The 21,554-nt window shown below is 41.7% G+C and overlaps 1 protein-coding gene across 1 annotated transcript; it reads right to left on the minus strand.

The window, feature by feature from the left end:
- Nucleotides 1–616: 616 nt before the first annotated feature.
- LOC106095622 (uncharacterized) lies at nucleotides 617–14,528 on the minus strand. The gene is made up of 3 exons (XM_013262883.2): nucleotides 14,391–14,528; nucleotides 10,997–11,120; nucleotides 617–10,926 (listed from the first exon to the last, which is right to left on the minus strand). The coding sequence occupies exons 2-3, from the start codon at nucleotides 11,004–11,006 to the stop codon at nucleotides 674–676; spliced, it is 10,263 nt and encodes a 3,420-aa protein (XP_013118337.2). The 5' UTR covers nucleotides 11,007–11,120; nucleotides 14,391–14,528; the 3' UTR covers nucleotides 617–673.
- Nucleotides 14,529–21,554: the final 7,026 nt, after the last annotated feature.

Raw genomic sequence — 21,554 nt, forward strand, 5'->3', positions numbered from 1 at the left:
AAACCAAACTCAAATACTTCATAGGAACCACCGCATATGTCCATATGCTGAAGGTCGTTGGGGATTTTATCCGATTTGGCTGAAATTTTGTATGTGATGTTCCGGTATTACTTTCAACAACAGTGCCAAATACGGTCTAAATCGTTCGATAACCTGATATAGCTCCCATATAAACCGATCTCCGATTTGACTGCTTGAGCACCTGCAAGCCGCAATTTTGATCCTTTTTGGCTGAAATTTCGCATGCGGTGTTCTGTTATGACTTCCAACAACTGTGCTAAGAAAGGTTTAAATCGGTCAAGAACCTGATATAGCTCCCATACAAACCGATCTCCCGATTTGATTTCTTGAGCACCTGGAAGCCGCAATTTTGGTTCGTTTTGGCTAATATCTTCCACATAGTGTTCTGTTATGACTCTCAACCAACAACTGTGCCGAGTATGGTCCAAATCGGTCTATAACCAGCTATAGCTCCCATATTTTAGCAGAATCCATGGTGGTGAGTTCCCAAGATTTGGTGGGTTCCCAAAATTTTGTTGAGAAAAATTTAATTTTCTAATTTCGCCTTTCAGAAAAATGCTAGCGTCTTTTTTCCTTCAATAAAAATGAAAGCACGTTCCCCTCTCTATTTATTGCTGGCTTTTGCGTTTCACTTAATAACATAGGTCATGTCTTAAAATATTTCATTATCACTATGTCGGCTATAGTGTTCTCTGGCTTTGCCCACCAATTCTGGTACTGACATCTTATGGAGATTCTTCTTAGTCTTTTCTAGATCAAATTTTTCGCCGACCTTCAAATGCTTCTTCTTAAGTGTGCTATCTAGAGCTGTCTCAAAATCGCTTCGAATCTTCTTTACGACATCAATGGAATCTGTGGTAAAACTTCTCTTCAAATCGATTCGCTCCACCAGCTTTGTACGTCTTGAGGGGGCACTTTCCTGTGTATCTACGAGTGCATGCAATTTGTGGGATTTCGTCGTAGAAGCACTCGGTGAGTCAGGCGGCGCAGACTTTCTTCGACCCATTGCAATTTTTTGACTGATACTGTCAACGGGTTTGGGTAATGCAGTGGATACTACCTTCTTTTTGGGCCTCTCTGGAATCCAACGTTTGCGTATGTACTTCTGTATGTCCTCGTCCTGGTCGATGATATCGGCTGCTCTTTGGCGAAAATCTTTTGCTGAGACATTTTTCAGTTCAGGAACAGCTTTCTTAAGGGCCTCGTACAATGACTCCTTTGAAGTGCTGTTGCTGCTACTACCCTCACTATCATCACTGTCTGTGAGCTGGAAGTTATTGTCCTTGACTTTGAGGCGCACCACAGTTCCATTGCGGCCATAGGAAAAGGTTTGAGTAATGCCCTCCTCGTTCTCAACATGAATCGTTAGGCCTCCTTTGACGCTGTTCTCCTTCAAAAGTTTGTGAATTACCTTGGTGCATGGCCCCACACTAGCCACATTCAGAGGTACATTTTCGCGCATTATCTCGGCAAAGAGGTCTGGATCTTTGGTCTTGGCCAACAGCTTTTGCAATTCTTTGTGGTATTTGTCGGTAATATGACTTTCCGGTGTGGAAGCATGGCTATTGTCATTGTCCTGGGAGTCCTGCATTTCCTTACGATGTTGTTCTTTGAGTTTGTCAAAGTGATCGCGATATCCGTGCTCCTTTCGATTGAAGCGCCTCTTAATGTTTTTCCCAATATTCTTTGCCAGGTCTTTGCCCTTCTCAAGTATGGGCGTTATAATGTATTCCTGGACCAGATTCTCCATTTCTTCCTTTAGTTTTTTGGCAAACTTGTTAACTTGATCTCTCTTCCAGTCCGCCAAAGCCTTTTCGTCGACATTTTCCTTCTCCTTGTGTCTCTTGAGGGCATCGTCTACGTTTTTGGCTAGCTTCGTGTTCAAGCTTTCCAGATAGCGGGAGGTTAAATTGACTATTTCCTCAATGTGGAATATTTTCTTCGTCCAGGTGATGCCCTTGGCCACAGCCTTGGCAATAAATCGAAGAGCTGGATTGGATATTTCCTTTGCGAGCCTATTGATTTCTTCAGATGCAAATGTGGTTACTTCTTTCAAAATGCCCTCAAAAAGCGGGGTCAGGAGTTTGACTGAAATAAAGTTCTCGCTCAATTGGTCGACAAGGTTTGCAGCGCGTTCTACGCCCAGGACTCGATACGCCCTCTCCAAGTTGTGGGATATCGGATGTCTGCGTACTTTGTCGTAAACACTCGAAACTATGGCCACTGAAATGCTGGAGCAAAGTGATTTGGTTGTATTCTCAATGGCATAGTCTACCGCTTTGTTGGCCAGCGTGAAGGAAATGGTCTTTACGGTTTGCATAACCGTCCGCTTAGCAATTTCTCTGGCTGCCAGCTGCAAGCCAATGGCTTTAGCTCCACTACTGGCACCAAACACGGGGCCAGCCAATTTATGGCCAAAACGGGCCACACTGCGGAGTCTGTTAAGCAAAGCTCCCACACCGGCCGTTGCGGCAGTTATGATCAAACTCTGAATTTTATGTGCCGCATAATCTTTCCAACTGAAATAGCCAGTGCACATAACACCAACCGCGAAGATGAGATCGCCTATTCCCTCGTTGACGAACGCACTGGCAACACCAGTCAAGGCGCCGGCCGAAAAAAGCTCAATGGCAGTGCCTATGGCTATCTGGGCAACTCCCAGGGCAATTACAAGAATGGTGTTCAAAATCATTTTCATCGACCATTTCTTCTCCTCCACTTGCAGCAATTTATCCAAACCATTAAGGAAAAAAATCTGCACTTCTTCGATGTTGCCAAAATTGCATTCACCACTAACCTCCATCAGATCCGCGAACTTTGGGTCCGGTGTCTCCAGAGTCAGTAGTTTGCCTTTGGTGTCAAACAGGTCCTTGGAATGCATGCTGAAGACACCTTCCTCCCATTCCACATTGTTTTGCGATAGCACTTTTTTCAAAGCCTCCTTAACTTTGTCCTCCGAACAGGTTAAAGTGAACTCCTTTATAACTTTTTGCTCCAACAGGTCTGCGAATAACATTTCATGAGGTGACGCCATTAAGCGAAGACTCAAGGGAAAGTTCTGCTCCTCTATTTGCCTTAAAATTTTCTGAAGAGCTATTCGGTAGGCAAAGCACGAATTCAAAAGGGCCTTTACAGACATCTCATAGACTGGACAAGGTTGTAGTTCAATATCCTCGATTTCATCGAAATCAATTAGCAGCCTATAGGTGTCGGACTTAGAGTCTCCATTCTTTTGGATATATTTGCATTGCTCAAGCTCCTGCAAAATAACTTCAACATCCTTTCCCGCAATGCCCACCATGGCAAAATCTTTCGCTGAGATGGAATCATAATTGGAAAACTTAGCTGAATCAGTTTTGCTTGGGTCCAGACGCGCTTGTCGATTGGTGAAGACCGCTGCCATTTTCTTCATTCTTTTGAAAACCCGCTCGCCCATTTCGTCTACGAATTTCTGCTGATCGAAAAAGTGCATATTCTTCCTCGTACCATCTTCACCCTCCACCAGTGGCTCCGATTTAAGAAAAATAAGATCTTTATTGTCTACTTCAATATCTAACCTAGTCAGTATATTGTCGTCGACTTTCTCGAGCAGATCATCGGCCAGTTCCTCATCCCACTCCCTAAGCTTTCCTTTGTCAACCATAACGAAGTATTGGTCTTCGCTTAGAATCTCCAGCTTAATCATCTCCTCCCAGAAAGATTCTCGGTTTGGCATAGGCACTGCTGTTGTCAGCGACCTGAGTAACTCCTGTTCCTCCAGACTTTGTCCTTTAAGGGTAGTCAGGAGTTTCTTCAAAGGTTCGACTGAAATTCCGTAATCGGAGCAAATGGCTTGAAGTTTATCTTGAGGAATATTTGGCACGACTTGAGGCTTTTTCAGAACACCTTCTTGGATGAGACCTTCGTAAAGATTTCCTGACAGTTCCTCATCGATATCCCTATTGGAAAACCATGTGGGCGATACCACCACTCCCACTATATCGTCCACGGATTGAGAGAATAAACGGTACAACTCCCCGAAACTTTTTTGCTGTTGTTCATAGCCATCGATTTGGATGATGCTCTCGCGCTTGTTTGTTTTGACCTTTTCAATAATTCCAGAAGCCAGCACAACCGAATCCTGGCGTTTGTTGAAAAGGCGCACAGCTTCCTGCAACTCGTTTCGGTATGCTTGCACTACATCATGTTTGTGTGGCCAGCCTTGTTCTTTGGAGATCACATATGCCTTGTAATAATGGGCAGCCTCAGAATATTCAGGGTCCTTGCTGATAACCTTGTCAAATAGGACTTTGGCATTTTGTCTATCCCTACCGTCACCCAGAGCCAATTGCCGGCCGAGTTTAATCATTGCAGCTGAGTTTCCCTCGACCCAAGCACTGACATCGTCCAAATTGAGCTTTTTCAGATCGGAGACAAATTTCTCGAGCAAGTCCTTCAGGCGACTTTTATTATCAAAATCTTTTTGTTTCTTAATATTTTCCACGTTTTCGTTCAACCAAAAGGCCCACTTGTCCAGGCAGCTGTGCAACAGAATATTTGCGGCGTCAACTGCGAACTTCGCATCATTCAGGCTGGCCTTAAGTTCTTCGTACTGATTTCTAAAGGCCTTGAAACATTCCTCCTCGACGATTATTTGAGTTGCGTAATAGGCCTTGATGGACGACAGTCGGTGTATTTCATCAGAGTTGGCTTCTCGGCGAAGATCGAAAATGGTAGCATGGCTGGTGTTTGCGTGCCCCTTTGTGTCCACCACGACTAACTGGCCTGTGCCCTTCTCACCCTTGCGCGCTGCTCGCCCAAAAGCTTGTTGTTCGATCCGAATGTTGTTGGGCAAATAGGTAAGGCACACATGAAGGCCTCCGGCCGCCTCCAGTTCTTTGGTGATTTTAATATCCGTCCCTCGTCCCGCCAGGTTTGTGGCAATAATAACATGACCTTTTTCCAATTTTGCATTGCCCTTTGCCAGATCGAAGGCTTCATAGTCTCTGGTATACGAGTGGACGTTTTTGGCGTCTCTGCCACCGAACGCCTGGATCAGAGTCTTTACATCATTCACTGATTCACAAATAACCAGAACAGACCTTTTGTCGAGCAAACTTTGTGCCGACTGTTGCACCTGTTCGACCCAATCGCGTTTGTTAACGCAAATTTTGGGTCTGTACTCTGTAAACTGCTTCGACTTGGAAGTGGGCAAAGTAACGAAATCCACCTTGTACAAATCCTGCAGCAAATCCTTCTCCCTCTGAGAACCGAGCGTTCCCGTGAGCCCATACAACGTTTGGTACAACTTGAAGTAGGAGACGCTCGACACAAAAACGGCCTTCAAACTCTGCAGCGACAGTTTGCAGCCATGCTTTAGTTGCAGGAATTGGTGCAGAGCGTTATCCCATTGCGAGTTGTTGAGATCCGTACCCGTGTCTCTGTCTATGATTGTGATATTGGGATTGCGGTCCGCACTGGTGCCAGTTCGATCAACATCCACCACATAATCAGTGCCCGCTTCCATGCTAAATGCTATTTTTGCATTCTCTATCCAGGAATCCAAATGCTGCTCAATGAAACCGGCCAAGTGCTTGGGCACGTTTATATGCCTGTCCCTACGGAACAACTGCTGGAAGAGGTGACTTAGTCGGCTCTGGTATTGCTGGAACTCCGGCTGCAGTACTCTGTTGAGCAGGTTGCTGTCATCGATGCTTTGTTTCAAGAGGAATCCTCGATTGTCGATGAGCGAGGCTTCGATCAAACGTTCGTAGATGAGGTCTTTTTGCTCCCCACTCAAAGTGGGACCCAACAGGTCCATATCATCTCTCTTCATAAGGCCATACAGGTCGTGGAGAACGGCTTCTTTAATGGTAGCGGTATCCATTAGAGCTACGAAGTCTTCGAACTCCTTGGTGGGTTTGTTAATCCACTGCCAAATGAAAATGTACAGAGACTCCAATTTGTCCAGGCCGGCGATTTCATGAGAGAGGTAAAGCGTGTTATTGCCCTTGTCCAGCAACATGCTGTCCACTTCATCGACGATTATATTCTGAAAACGACGATCTCCGAGCATATTTTTCCCATAGAAGGTATGCAGCAGATAATCTCGCTGAAAATTGGACAAGTCTCCATACACGACCTGATTGCCGGAATATGCAGCCTTTCGTTTGTCCATTTCCTCGCTACAATTATGGGATACGCTGACATCGAACATTTTGTAAATGGCGATGTTTTCTTCTGCATCGCGCTTGGCTAACACCGAGGAGCTAGTCACAACATCCACCTTCTGGCCACACAGAACTTTCATGATGGCCAAGGCCACAACCACTATTGACTTGCCCTCGCCTGTGGCCACCTGGGCCAAAATATTTCGCTTATTGGCCAGTAACAGAAAAGTGGTTAACTTTTGGGTATCGCGAAGTTCCCAACCATTCTTTAGCTTGATCGCTCTATTGATCACGGCAAATATTTCCTCATACTTTTCCACGCCACCTCTGAACTCCTTTCTCCAGTTTTTGATATCATTCTCGGTAAACGCTGCCACCGCCTTGCCATTGATGGTGTAGCTCGGACCGGAAATCTTCTTGACTTGCTCCTTTATGGTAGCCAGATTATCGGAAATACTCTTGGAGGTGTTGCCATTGCCCTTGATTACCTCGACTAGCTGCGTTATGTTGCGATCCTTGCCAATAGCTGAGAATTTTTGACGCATCTCCAACTGCCATTGTGTAATATCGAGGGAGTCCAGTCTGCCGATCACAGCGTCACTCAGCGCCCACTCTTGGTTATGGAAGTTCGACAATATATCGATGAGCACATCAGCAGTCAGCAGATCTGATGTCTTTTGCTGCAGTTTCTCGATAAATGTTTCCACTAGACTAGTGCCAAAGGTGTATTCAGCTGACAGCAGATAATAGGATGCTGTTGCCAGGTCGCCATTGTTTAACTTCCCTAACTTCTGCAATTTGCTGCTCCAATAATGGTCCTTCAGTGCATATGGCCATTCGGGCAATTGTAACTCCTCGTAGTTAATTTTGACTTCTTTGGGAATGTTGCTCAATATAAAGAGAATCTCTTCTATGGTCTCCAAAGTAACGGAGCTATCATTTCGGGGGTCTTGCAGTTTTTGGTGCAGTAGCAACAGAACGTTGACATTCTCGATTTTGCTCAGCAATTCCCTCCACTGCACCTTCCGTGGAAGGGACTTTCGAAAGTAGTTCTCCATTTGCAGCAAAAGCAGTTCATCGATCCAACAAGTTTGCGGATATGCACTGACAAGCCACAGGAAGGTGTTTTGACCCAGACCCGCATCTTCAATGCTGGCCCCCACAACGGAGTTTATGAGAAGGCACAACTCCTGCAAGGATATGTGGCGGCCCTCTGATCTGAATCGCCTTAAAATTCCCAGCAAGATTCCTGGCTGTTGCACAAACTGTGATGTAATTTTTGCTAGACGTGTGCTCAACTCAATTCTCTCTCCCACTGGCAAGTATTCCAGTAGCTCTTGTATGTCTTTGTCCTCATCAAAACGATCACCTGGCAGTGGGAAGTTGTCCAATATTTCCCCGTATTTGCGAGCATTAAGTTGGTGTTTCTCTTCAACCAACCAGAAATCCTCGTCAATGGCCAGTTGTACGAATTCCTCACTATTTTTCTGAAGGATATGGATGGGCTTCGTTGAAGCAGGATTGTGATTATCTATTGCGTAAATGTTGAAGTCTTCATCTTTGGAATACAAACGAATGTTAACTCCAAAAATGATGGCTAGCAATTCTCGACATGCCGCGGATGCAGGACCATTCTTAAGAATGTAGCCACTGAGTTCACTGGAAACATCTTGGTTCACGATACACCTGGCCCAGTCATATTCCGACTCAAGCTGAGCTTTGCAACGACCATATAGCTTATACAAAAAGGGGTCTCTCTTAGTGGTCTCCTCCAGATTTCTTTGCAGTGATTTGTCTTTATTACTGGCCCGCCACAGTGCATAGGTGGCAGAGTGTCTTGGCTTAGTTAACTCATTGCGAAATATTTCAAAGTAGAGATTCAACGTGCGAGACTGCCTTTCCTCAAAAGCTCTGCAATCCTCATAAATTTTTCTGATACTGGGATGGGCTTGAGGTGAATCGCCCACCTCCAGTATGAACCGTTTGACTGTAGCTCTTAGGATTTGGTAGTTGTAGTCAGTGAGCTTCTCTGATGATTGATGCTCCTCCTTAACCTTATCTTTCTTGTCCTCCTTCTGTTTCTTCTCGCTGTTTGTGCGCTTGTCATTGTCAATCTCTCTCACACCCAGCTGTAGTATGTCTTGGAAAAATCTGACAATGTTCTCACGCTGCTTTTCAGTGTTTTCGTAGAAGTATTCATGCAGAGTTACCAGCACTTGATGAGCAATGTCTTTGCCTTCATCTTTGTTCTCAACCAGATACCTGGCTGCCTGTTCGGGGGTCAGATTTGAGTTGCTGCCTGCGGGCACTACGGGATGTGGCGATAATTGATTTGCAATTTGCTCCAGCGAAGCCAGTCCATACTTGAGATTCCATAATTTGGCAATAACTGCATATTTTATGTTGTCCTTGTTGGAGTCCTCCTTCATATGTTTTTGCAGCTTCACATAGCTCTCCGATAAGTTCTTCATTGTGGAGCTGTTTATCCTGCTCCCCTTCAGCGCCAGCCAATTGTCTAATACTAGAGGCTCAGCTGACACTTTGGCAGCGAGTTCGTCGTTCGTTCTCGAGTCTTTAAAGATATCTTTGTAATCGAATTGCCTGGAAGATTGGCGCCGAGCCTGAGAAGCCGAGTCAAGATGATGTTGTACGGCAAGCTCCGTCGTTTGTTTGTCAGCCTGCAGACGTTGCTCCAGTTCTGCAACATCGTTGCGGGCCAATTCTCTACTTTTCTCCATTTGCAAGCTTAACTCCTGCCATTTGTTTTTCATTGATGTTTCCATAAATTGAGAGTAAATCGTCATAACACTACTCTGCGAAATGGCCTTTTTGCGCGTCGCCTGCGCCACCTCCTTTCTCTCACTGCTCTCTCTGGTTTTCCTTCTTTCCCCGAACTTGTGGCTCTGTGGATACCTAAGGATCAGGGGAGTAAAACCGACATATTTTTCATAATGCCAACACCATACAGAATCTTTGACCTTCTCATCGTAGTAGTTCACAGCAATTTTGGTGTTTTGATCCAGGCCAAAGCGCTTCCAAGACCCATACTTCTCATTCAAATAGCCTATGTCCCAACCATTTTTGCCGTTCTTGCCGTACAGACCTCCTTTGCCGTTTTCCCCATTCTTTCCTTGCCTTGCGCTCTTCTCAAATCTGAGCGAATGTCCAGTGGCAGAGGCTTTCGTGCTTACAGATATCTCTCCGGGGAAGCCCCCTTGGCCCCCCAAGCCATTTGCACCACCATCGCCGCCAGCTTTTGCCATTGACCCCACATACAAAAGATAGGTGTGCGTATCGAATACATAGTAGGCACAGCTGTAGGTGATTAGCATTCCTTCCTTTGACTCTCCCTGAAGGAAAAAATGCCCATCTTTGCTCCAATCGTGATGTGTCCAGGCTATATCAGACTTCACATGCCTTTTATTTTCTGCCTTGTAGTTGTTAAAAAGGGCAAACAAAGTTACACAGTCATCGTTGAACTTGGATTCAAATTCGCGTCTACTGAGTCCGTGGCCGTCTTCGCCGTCTTTTCCATCTCCACCATCTTGACCTTGGCTTCCATCTCCGCCATCGGCAGCAATGGTCAGCAATTCTAAATTTTCTATTTTATCGGCAAGTATGCAGACATTTCCAGCGCTCTCCCCAGCAAAACCATCATTCCCTTGCCGCCCATTTCCATCGGCAGAAGTACCCGCATTGTCTTTGTAAGAATGACTGCTGCTTTGGCCAGAGACATTCAATTCAACTTGACCGGAGATGCGCAATGTGTTTGTCAATATTACGATATTCTTTCCATGCCAGAATTCGCTTTTCAGGTCAGTGTCGATGACCAACAGATCGGTGGTAACAAATCGTACTTCCTCTATATTGGAACTGGCAAGAAGTTCCCTTTGCACCTGAGGCAAAATGCTGGTGAGGGCAAGATTTTGGGCGCATATTTCCAAACACCAACGATTGTCGAGTTTCTTCGCTGCTATCTGCGGAGGTTTTATATACACCGCCACCACTTCTCTAAGTTTGTCGGTTAATGTAAATCCCCCCTCTTTCTCCTTTTCTTCCAACCCATTCAGGTCCATCAACAGGTTCTGTGCAGCTACTTGTATGGGCCCCAAATTAACGCCATGCGCTACTCGTTCGATCGCTAAGATCGTTTTGAGTAGATCTTCAAGGGCCAGTTTGCCATTGTAATAATTCTCCAAGTTCAGATCGGCTACAATGGTCTGAATCTCTGGAGTTGAGCTCAGCAGATCAACAAAGGCCATGAGAAATTTCAATTTGTTCAGAGCAGATCCTTGGGAGTTTAATATCTGCTTCCAGCATTCGATTTTAAATTTATTCAACAATGTGTCCTGATTTCTTTTGCTGATCAAAGATTGGTGGTTCATAAGCAGCTTGTAATAATCAAAGTTCCGGAAAACCTCGGGTACATCGCTGAGACTTGAAGTGTTCTGCTGAGCAAAGAAAGTCTGAACTACAGTATCCACACTCTGATGGGTGGCAAAGAAATCTTTGGCTTCTTGCAGCCACAACTCGGAGAGAACTTCAATGTAGAGGTCTTCAATAAATACTTCATCGATATCGCCCAGCAGAGTTTGGAACTCCACTTCAATATGATTTCTCACGTCCTGCAAACTGAGCCTTTGTTCTGTGAGGTCAGTGAGAACTATATCCTCGATTATATCTTTGTTCGAATCTGATTTCGACCCTACATGTTGTTTAAACTCTTCGTTGGATCCCTCATCTAAATCGAGATAATCTGCAATGAAAAAACCAAAGATTAGGCCTCTTGAGAGAGAGAGAGAGAGAGAGTTGAAGGATTTGCTAACCAAACTCCATAGCTGATGTTGATGTTAGCAACAATGATCCCAACAGAAAATTTGCCTACAACGATTCTGGGATTTGTTGAGATCTTCAAAGGACCTCACACCTCAATTTTTTTTCGAAAGTTTTCTGCAAGATAAGAAAATAGGATAGAATTTTAAATAATTGCACATTCATTTGGAGTTCAAAAGAGGGGGCCTCCATAAATTAGCGAACTCCAGAGTTTTTTGGCCGGACCGAATTTTGGTAACCCACTTCCATAGACTCTCTAAAAATCAACACCACTGAACTGAAAGCCAAATGTGAACTATGCGTACTAAAGTTCTGCCAAATTAGGAAAAAATTTAAGCTTCTAGGGGCCGCAGGAGACTAACAGACTGATCGGTTTTTATGGTAGCTATACCAGTTTACACACCGATTTCGATCATATTTACCACGGATGTTGAAAGTCACAATAAAACAATTGGTGCTCAATTTCAGCCACATCGGTTAACAATTGCTGTGCACAAGAAGTTAAATCGAAGGACCATATGATATGGGAGCTTTATGAACCGATTTGGCCCATTTGTAATTCCCAACGACCTACATCTATAAGAAGTATCGAGCAGATATGTTTATTCATTCGACCGCTGTCACAATTTCTACGGCCGGACATGTCTAGTTCGACTTACATTATTTGGACGCAAATCGATATTTCGAGGTGTTACAAACGGAATGACTGGATATGAATACTCCCATCCTATGTTGGTGGTTAAAAAAACTCTCTCAAACCTTTCCCACACCTATAAGAGGCAACCAGATATCGACTATAGGGACCCGTTTTTAATAAGCCAACATAGTGGCTGAAGCTTTGGAAGCAATCGCAAACGTAGTATCCCTCCCGGTCCCACTTTATTCTATTGGAATAGCATTTTTATACCTACCATTATAGGATGTCATTCCATTTGCAACAAATCGAAATTTTCATACGCCACTTTACAAACTATTGTATATGCATACATATATGTGTATATATTTTTGTATACCCTCCACCATAGGATAGGGGTATACTAATTTCGTCATTCTGATTGTAACTCAGTTAAATCGGATAATAATTGCGCCCTCTAGTGACTCAAGAAGTCAAGAAACCAGATCGGTTTATATGGCAGCTATATCAGGTTATGGGCCGATTTGAACTATCCTCAGCACAGTTGTTGAAAGTCATAACAAAACACCTCATGCAAAATTTCAGCCAAATCGTATAAAAATTGCATCCCCTAGAGGCTCAAGAAGTCAAGACCCCAGATCGGCTTATATGGCAGCTATATCAGATTCTGGATCGATTTGAACCATACTCAGCACAGTGGTTGGAAGTCATAATAAAACACCTCATGCAAAATTTCAGCCAAATCGGATAAAAATTGTGCCCTCTAGCGGCTCAAGAAGTCAAGATCCCAGATCGGTTCATATGGCAGCTATATCAAAACGTGGACCGATATAGCCCATTTACAACCCCAACTGAACTACACTAATAAGAAGCATTTGTGCAAAATTCAAAAATCAAGCGGCTAGCTTTACTCCTTCGAGAGTTAGCGTGCTTTCGACCGACAGACGCACGGACATGGCTAGTTCGACTTAAAATGTCATGACGTTCAAGAATATATACACTTTATGGGGTCTTAGACGAATATTTCGAGGAGTTACAAACAGAATGACGAAATTAGTATACCCCCATCCTATGGTGGAGGGTATAAAAATACGGGAAAAAAATAATGAAAATAAATCAATGATTTTAATTTTATTCCCACCACCATAGGAATGACATTTAGCCATTCCGTTTGCAGCACATCGAAATATCAATTTCCGACCCTACAAAGTATATATCCATACTAAGACGATTTAACGATGTCCGTGTGTATGTCCGTCTGTCCGTCCGTCTGTTGTAATCACTGTAGAGCATTCCAAATTTGAGATATTAAGCTGAAATTTGGCAAAGATACGTCTTTTTGATGCATGCTAGTTAAGTTCTGGAATGGGCCAAATCGAACCATATTTGGATATAGCTGCTATATAGACCGATTCTCCGATAAAGGGTCTTATGCCCATAAAAACTTTTTTTCGTCCGATTTTGCTGAAATTTGAAACAGTGAGTAGTTTAAGGCTTCCCGACACATAGTCCGATATGGTTTTGATCGGACTATATTTAGATATTGCCATACCATATAGACCGATCTCCCGATAACAGGTGAGAAGGCCATAAAAGCTTTATTTTTTATCCGCTTTCGCTGAAATTTAAAATAATGGGTTCTTTTAAGCCTCCCCACATCTGACCTAAATATGGTTCAAATCGGACTACATTTAGATATAGCTGCCATATAGGCCGATCTGCCGATAAAGTACCTGAAGGCTATAAAGCTTTACTTATTACCCGATTTCGCTGAAATTTAAAACAGTGGGTTAGTTAAGCCTCCCGACATCAGACCTAAATATGGTTCAGATCGGGCTATATTTGGATGTAGCTGCTATATAGACCGATCTCCAAATATAGGGTCTGAAGGCCATAAAAGCTTTAGTTTTTATCCGATTTCGCTGAAATTTAAAACAATGGGTTCTTTTAAGCCTCCCAATCGTTCAAATCGGACTATATTTAGATATAGCTGCCATATGGGCCGATCTGCCGTTAAAGTACCTGAAGGCTATAAAGCTTTACTAATTACCCGATTTCGTTGAAATTTAAAATAATGGGTTCTTTTAAGCCGCCCGACTTCTGACCTAAATATGGTTCTGATCGGACTGTATTTAGATATAGATGCCATATAAACCGATCTGCCGATAAGGGAACTTAAGCCCATAAAAGCTTTATTTGTTACCCGATTTCGGTGAAATTTGAAACAGTGAGTTTATCTGAGCCTCACGATATCCGACCTTAATATGGTTCAGATCGGTTTATAATTGGATATATCTGCCAAAAAGACCAATATTTTGTTTTACAAAATTGAATAGTGACATATATATTAGACCGCTCAATGTCCGTGCCGAATTTGGGTGCCTAAGTTATCCAATTTTCACCGGATTGTGGCAAAAGGGGATTTCCATATATACCCGAGGTGGTGGGTATCCAAAGTTCGGCCCGGCAGAACTTAATGCCTTTTTACATGCTATTTTTCGGGCATGCTTTTTTGCCAGTTGGTAGCATACATAAAACCTCAGTAAAATCGATTGAGGGTTATTACAATATATAGAAAGTTCGGTTTTGTCTGAATACGAGCATCGATATTCGTATTCCAATAGTTAGTCACTGGGTAGATTGCACAATTACACCGATTAATAGTTTCTCAATTTTAACATTCCATATTCGGGATCTCTCGAGGATCTACTGGATTCAAAAATTCACAAATGTGTTCATAACGCTTTAGTTACCTAAAACTTTTTTGGTTTGTTTTCCTTTTTCTTTAATCTGCGAAACTTTTATCCTTAAAAGGATACTGATAATAAATGTTTTGTCCTTTCGATTCACTTAAACTTTAGCTATTTGCACTCCACGAATTTCGATCAAAATGCACTTTGCAAGTGGAACTATTCTAAAAAGTTATGCAAATTATATACCGGTATCACAATGCTCGGAATAAACCACAAGCCTTCAATATTTTTTATTTCTTTTCTATTGTGAGAGAGCATATGCCAATATTGTGGGCATAGCTTTTCATTAATGTTCGAAATGTGGAAATAACTATAGCAAAACAATTTTGCGGTTTTAAAGAATTGTTTAAAGAAAATAGCATAGCAAAGTTCAACTCTTATCATAAACTCATACTTGCAGACTATAAATACTAATATGGCGGGTTATGATTATGCACCATGGTGGTCTAGGCTAAGTAACTTTTAATTAAAGTGGCACAGACCCAGTCAGGATAAGAACATTAGTTGAAACTTGGGCAATGTTTTTTTGTCCCACCACAGTATAAGTGATATCATTGATAACTTTTCGTCTGTTTGTAAAACCTCGAAACATTGCTTGTAGACACCATAAAGTAGAATCAGGTATATTCTTAAACGTCATAAGATTTTGGATCCGACTTACTGTCAAGCACGCTTGTCTTCGCACATTGCAAATGCAAATTTTGCCCATGGACATTCCACTAAGGAACAGGGGCAAACTTCTCACATATCAATGAGTGCGGTCCGATTCAAGTTTAAGCTCAATGATAAGGGGCCTCCTTTTTATAACCGAGTCCGGTATTTTAGAAAAGGGTAAAGCCCCAGAAAATTGGTCCCTAAAGTGGGTATCAATTCTTGCTCCACCCCTCCCCCAATTCCTTTCATTTAAGCCCCACATTGAGATGGTCGATAAATATGCCCGATTTAAGAGCGTTTTGGGGAGTGGGGTGGTCCCCCAAATTATTCTCATATATTTGAACCCCATATTGCCATTGGCCTCAAAATTGGATATCAAACTCGTTTTCCAATCTCAAATACCATTCACTTAAACCCCTTTTTGAAAAGCCAGCAAATATATCCGGTTTGGGGTATGGACCCTAAAAACTATGAGTATCGAGCTCTACTGTCTTGAAGACCCAAATTGTCTTGGTGAGCAAACACGCCCTACTTGGGGGTTGTTATGGTGGTGGGACGCCCCCTAGACAGTTGGTCCCGAATGTTGATGTCAGATTCATGCTCTACTCCCAAATACTCTTCATTCGAGCTCTATTATTGCTAAGTCGGCAAACATGACCGGTTTGGAGGGTGTTTTGGGGGATGGGGCGACCACTTAATGACTTGGCTTTGAAAATATATATCAGATTCGTGTTATACTCTAAAGTACCTCTTATTTGAGCCTGTTGTGGCAATGGTCAGCAAATACTTCCTGTTTGGGTGGTGTTATAGCGGTGGGGTGGCCCCATAGACACTTTTCCCGAACATAAATATCAGATTCGTGCTTTACTTCAAAAGACCTTTCATTTGAGACCCATATTGCTATGGTCGTAAATTTGTCTTCTTTGGGGTATGGTCAGTTCACAACCTTATACCTTTAATTTAACCTCATATTGTCATGATTTGCCACTTGAGCACAAATTTGAATGAGGCACTCAACTCAAAGAAATCTATCACTTCCCCATTAATAGGTCAAATAACCTATTGGAGGTGATTTTAAAAGGTAAACCACCACCTAGATTTTTGGAACCAAATTTAATGTCATATTCGTAATCTGCTCTCAAATGCCTTTAATTCGGCGCGTCCCCCAATTACTTAGACTCAATTTTTAATATCGACTTCGTACTCTACTCTTGAATACCTTTTATTTAAGTCCCATATTTTCCTGATCGGTCTACTTTTATTTTTGGGTGGTATTTTCCGAGTCCGAAAGGCGTGCCGCAGTGCGACACCTCTTTGGAGAGAAGTAGTACCGCACAAATGTTGGCAGCATTAGGAAGGGAAAACCACCGCTGAAAAATTGATTTTTTTATACCCTCCACCATAGGATGGGGGGTATATTAATTTCGTCATTCTGTTTGTAACTACTCGAAATATTCGTCTGAGACCCCATTAAGTATATATATTTTTGATCGTCGTGACATTTTATGTCGATCTAGCCATGCCCGTCCGTCTGTCCGTCCGTCCGTCCGTCCGTCTATCTGTCGAAATCACTCTAATTTCCGAAGGAGTAAAGCTAGCCGGTCGGTTGGTGTTGTAAATGGGCCATATCGGTCCAAGTTTTGATACAACTGCCATATAAACAGATCTTGGATCTTGGCTTCTTGAGCCTCTAGAGGGCGCAATTCTTATCCGATTTGAATGCATTTTGGCACGTAGTATTTTGTTATTATATTCAAAAACTGTGCCATGTATGGTTCAAATCGGTACATAACCTGATATAGTTGTCTTATAAACAGATATGGGAACTTGACTTCTTCAGCTTCTAGAGGACGCCATTCCGATTTGGCTAAAATTTTACAAGACATATTTTATTCTTACTTTCAACTACTGTGAACCAAATATGGTTCAACTCGGTTCATAACCTGATGTAGCTGTCATATAAACCGATCTGGGATCTTGACTTCTTGAGCCTCTAGAGGTCGCAATTATTATCCGATTTGCCTGAAATTTTGTACGACGGATTCTCTCATGACCATCAACATACGTGTTTATTATGGTCTGAATCGGTCTATAGCCCGATACAGCTCCCATATAAATCGATCTCTCTATTTTACTTCTTGAGCCCCCAAAGGGCGCAATTCTTATTCCAATTGGCTGACATTTTACAAAGGTCTCCAACATATAATTTAATTGTTGTCCGAACCGGACCATATATTGATATTGCTCTAATAGCAGAGCAAATCTCTTTTATATCCTGTTTTGCCTAAGAAGAGATGCCGGGAAAAGTACTTGACACATGCGATCCATGGTGGAGGGTATATAAGATTAGGCCCGGCCGAACTTAGCACGCTTTTACTTGTTTTTTTCTGATGGTCTCGCCAGCATTCGAACCCAGGCGTTCAGCGTCATAGGCGGACATGCTAACCTCTGCGCGACGATGGCCTCCAATTGTGGTTGTTAGAATCCCTTTCTCTCCTTTGTCTCTTGTTCTTACATTCCACCTTCATCCGATATTGAGACGTACTCGAAACACGTTGTACCTTTAACATCTACTTTTCAAAAATCCTTTTCAACTGACACTTTGATGGTCTTAGACGATTTTATTATGCCGTCTATATCTTGGATACGCTCGTCATATTCTAATAGTTTAATACCAGTTGTTACTAGTGGTACTTCTAACGATTTCCTTATTTCTTTATTCGGCTTCGGAACCTTTCAGATCTATTGTATAATGCATATAATTCAAATGACATTTCTTTATCATCTTCCAATGCATTCACTAATCCAGAGGATCGTTTCCATCCTACCCTAAACATTACTATTTCTTTCCCAAAACAAATTCTTCCTAAATGTCCCTCCGCTATAATTATACTAATCTCACGTCCCTGCTTTCAGCCACTTTAAAAAATCGAGCATCTAGAGGCCGCAATTCTTATCCGATTTGGTTTAAATTTTGCACGTGGTGTTTTGGTATCACTTTCAACAATTGTGCTAATCGGTACATAACCTGACATAGCTACCATATAAACCGATCTGGGATCTTGATTTTTTAGGTCTCTAGAGAGCGCAATTCTTATCCGATTAGGCTGATATTGTGCACGAAGTTGTTTGTTATGACATCCAACAATTGTTCTAAGTATGGTTCAAGGCGATTTGAACTTGGATCTAGACTTCTTGAGCCACTACAATTCTTATCCGATTTGGCTGAAATTTTGCATATAGTATTTTGTTAAGACTTCCATCAACTGCGCTAAATATTGTTCAAATCGGTCCATAATCTAATATAGCAGCCATATAAACCAATCTAGGGCCTTGACTTCTTGAGCCACTAGAGGGTGCAATTCCCATCCGTTTTGGCAGAAATTGTGCATGAAGTTTTGTGTTATGACTTACAAAAACTGTACCAAGTATGGTTCAAATCGGTACATAACCTGATATAGGTGCCATATAAACCGATCTGGGATCTTGAATTTTTAAGCCTCCAGAGGGCGCAATTTTTATCAGATTTTGCTGAAATTTTGTATAACGGCTTCTCCCATGACCTTCAACATACATGTCCAATATGGTCTTAATCGATCTATAGCCTGATACAGCTCCCATATAAACCGATCTCCGTGAGCGATTTGACTCCGTGAGCGCTTACAAGCCGCAATTTTTGTCCGATTTGGCTGAAATTTTGCCCGCAGTGTTCTATTATAACTTTCAACAACTATGCCAAGTATGATATAAATCGGTCTATATCCTGATATAGCTCCCATATAAACCAATCTCCCGATTTGACTCCCTGAGCCGATTGGCTGAAACTATTCCTAAAAACTTTTTGCTGGTTTGACAGAAGTTTGGTATGTGGAATAAAATAATGCCCTTCAACCAAATTTATTTTGCATAAATTTTTAGCACTATCCATTTTGGTGGGTTCCCAAGATTCGGCCCGGCCGAACTTAGAGCACTTTTACTTGTTTTTCCTGTTCTTTCGATATTCGATAATTTTGTAGTCGAGGTACAGGTGGCATTTGTTGTCCGATTATCGTAGAATTATGCATACGTCACTTTTTTGGTCAAGGACAAATGCTATTGATTTTGAACCAAATCGGTTCAGATTTAGATATAACTCCTGTATATATACTTTATGCGATACGGCCTTTTAAGGCTCTAGTAGCCATAATTTTGGCCCGATCTTTCCAAAATTTTGCACATGTTTAATGTTTCAACATGTATGCATAATTTTATCAAAATCGGCTCAGTTTTAGATAAAGCTCCCATATATATGTTTCATCTGATATGGCATTTTTAGGCTCTAGTAGCCATAATTTTGGTCCTATCTTTACAAAATATAGCTCAAGATGTTCTATTTAATGTTCCAACATGTGTGCACAATTTTATCAAAATCGGTTCAGTTTTAGATATTCTTCGGAGAAACTTCTTAGAATTAGAATTTTGGAAAGAATCGACCCAGCCTAATGTATATGGTAGTCTGTAAGGATATTTGTTATCTATAGACTTAATAAAAACAAGTAAAAAGGCATTAAGTTCGGCCGGGCCGAACTATGGATACCCACCACCTCGGGTATATATGTAAACCCTCGCCACAATCCAATGAAAATTGGATAACTTAGGCACCCAAATTCGGCACAGACATTGAGTGGTCTTATAAATATAAGTCACTGGTGAACTTTTTTATTTAAAATTTTAACAATATCGGGTAATAAAAAAAGCTTTTATGAGCAGACCCTTAACCGGCGTATGGGTCTTTATGACAGCTATATCTAAATACAGTCCTATTTTTACTATATTTGGGTCGGATGGCGGGTGGCCTAAAACTTATCACTGTTTTAAATTTCAACGAAATTGGATAAAAAATAACGCTTTTATGGGCTTCAGACCATTTATCGGGAGACCGGTCTATATGGCAGCTATAAATAAATATAGTACGATCCAAACCATATTTGGGGCGGATGTCGAGAGACCTAAAACTAACCACTGTTTCAAATTTCTGCGAAAAAATAAGCTCTGCGGTTAAAAAATAAAGCTTTTATTTGCTTCAGACCCTTTATCGGCAGATCGGTCTATATGACAGCTATATCTAAATATAGTCCGATTTGAACCATATTGAGGTACAAAGTGGAGAGGCCTGACAACCTCTCAACTTTGAACCTCAACAACTATTGTATATCTAAATATAGTCCGATCTGAACCATATTAAGGTTCAAAGTTGAGAGGCCTGAAACTACCTACTGTTTCAAATTTCAGCGAAATCGGTTAAAAAATAAAGCTTTTATGGGCTTCAGACCCTTTATCAGGAGATCGGCCTATATGGCAGCTATATCTAAACATAGTCCGATGTCGGGAGGATTAAAATAACCCACTGTTTCAAATTTCAGCGGAATTGGGCAGTAAATAAAGCTTTTATGGGTTTCAAATCCTTTATCGGGAGATCGGTTTATATAGTAGCTATATCTATATAAAGTCCTATCTAAATCATATTTGGGTCAGTTGTCGGTAAGCCTTAAACTACTCACTGTTTCAAATTTCAGCAAAGTCGGATGAAAAACAAAGTTTTTATGGGAAAATCGGTCTATTTTTTCCTCAAAAAAATTTAAATCTAATTTGTTCTTGCGAGGAAATTTTTATCAAAATTTTTCTACAGGCAAGATGTCAATGAATTGATTTTTCCAAATACAAAATTTCATTGAAGTCTCATATATTGGGTTGCCCAAAAAGTAATTGCGTTGACAATTTTTTTTCACAGTTTGTGACTCTGTAATTGCATTCTTTCTTCTGTCAGTTATCAGCTGTTACTTTTAGCTTGCTTTAGAAAAAAAGTGTAACAAAAGTATATTTGATTAACGTTCATTCTAAGTTTTATTAAAAATGCATTTACTTTCTTTTAAAAAATCCGCAATTACTTTTTGGGCAACCCAATATAAAATACAATTTGTGTTGTTTTGTCGGTTTGTTTGTTTGTTACGCATAGACTCAAAAACGGCTGAACCGATTACCTTGAAAATTTCACAGATAGTGCAGGTTGGTCTAGAAGGAAACATAGGCTATAGAATTTTTTGATATCGGGAGGGGGACGGACCCTCTCCCGGACAATATGGGATTCAAAAGAAAGGTATTCAAGAGTAGAGTACGAATTTCATAATAAAAGGTAGGTCCAAGTATCAGGAGGGCCGCCCCAACCTCAAACCCCCTAAAATAGGTTTATTTGACGATCTTGACAATATGGGACTCAAATTACAGGTAGATTACGAATATGGTCAGGAAGTTGGAATAGGTTGTGTAATTTATTGATAACGGAAGTGGCGGACCCCCCACAGTTACCCCAAAATCACCATCAAATACAAAATACAAAAAACATGTCGAAGTATAAAAAACATGTCGCAGTATAGGTGGTCACTCCACACCCACAAAAACGCCCTAAATGGGCATGGGACTCGGTTTGTTTGTTCCGTATAGACTGAAAAACGGCAGAACCGATCTTCTCGA

This window comes from Stomoxys calcitrans, chromosome 2 (assembly GCF_963082655.1).
Source record: "Stomoxys calcitrans chromosome 2, idStoCalc2.1, whole genome shotgun sequence".
NCBI classification, from domain to species: Eukaryota; Metazoa; Arthropoda; class Insecta; order Diptera; family Muscidae; genus Stomoxys; species Stomoxys calcitrans.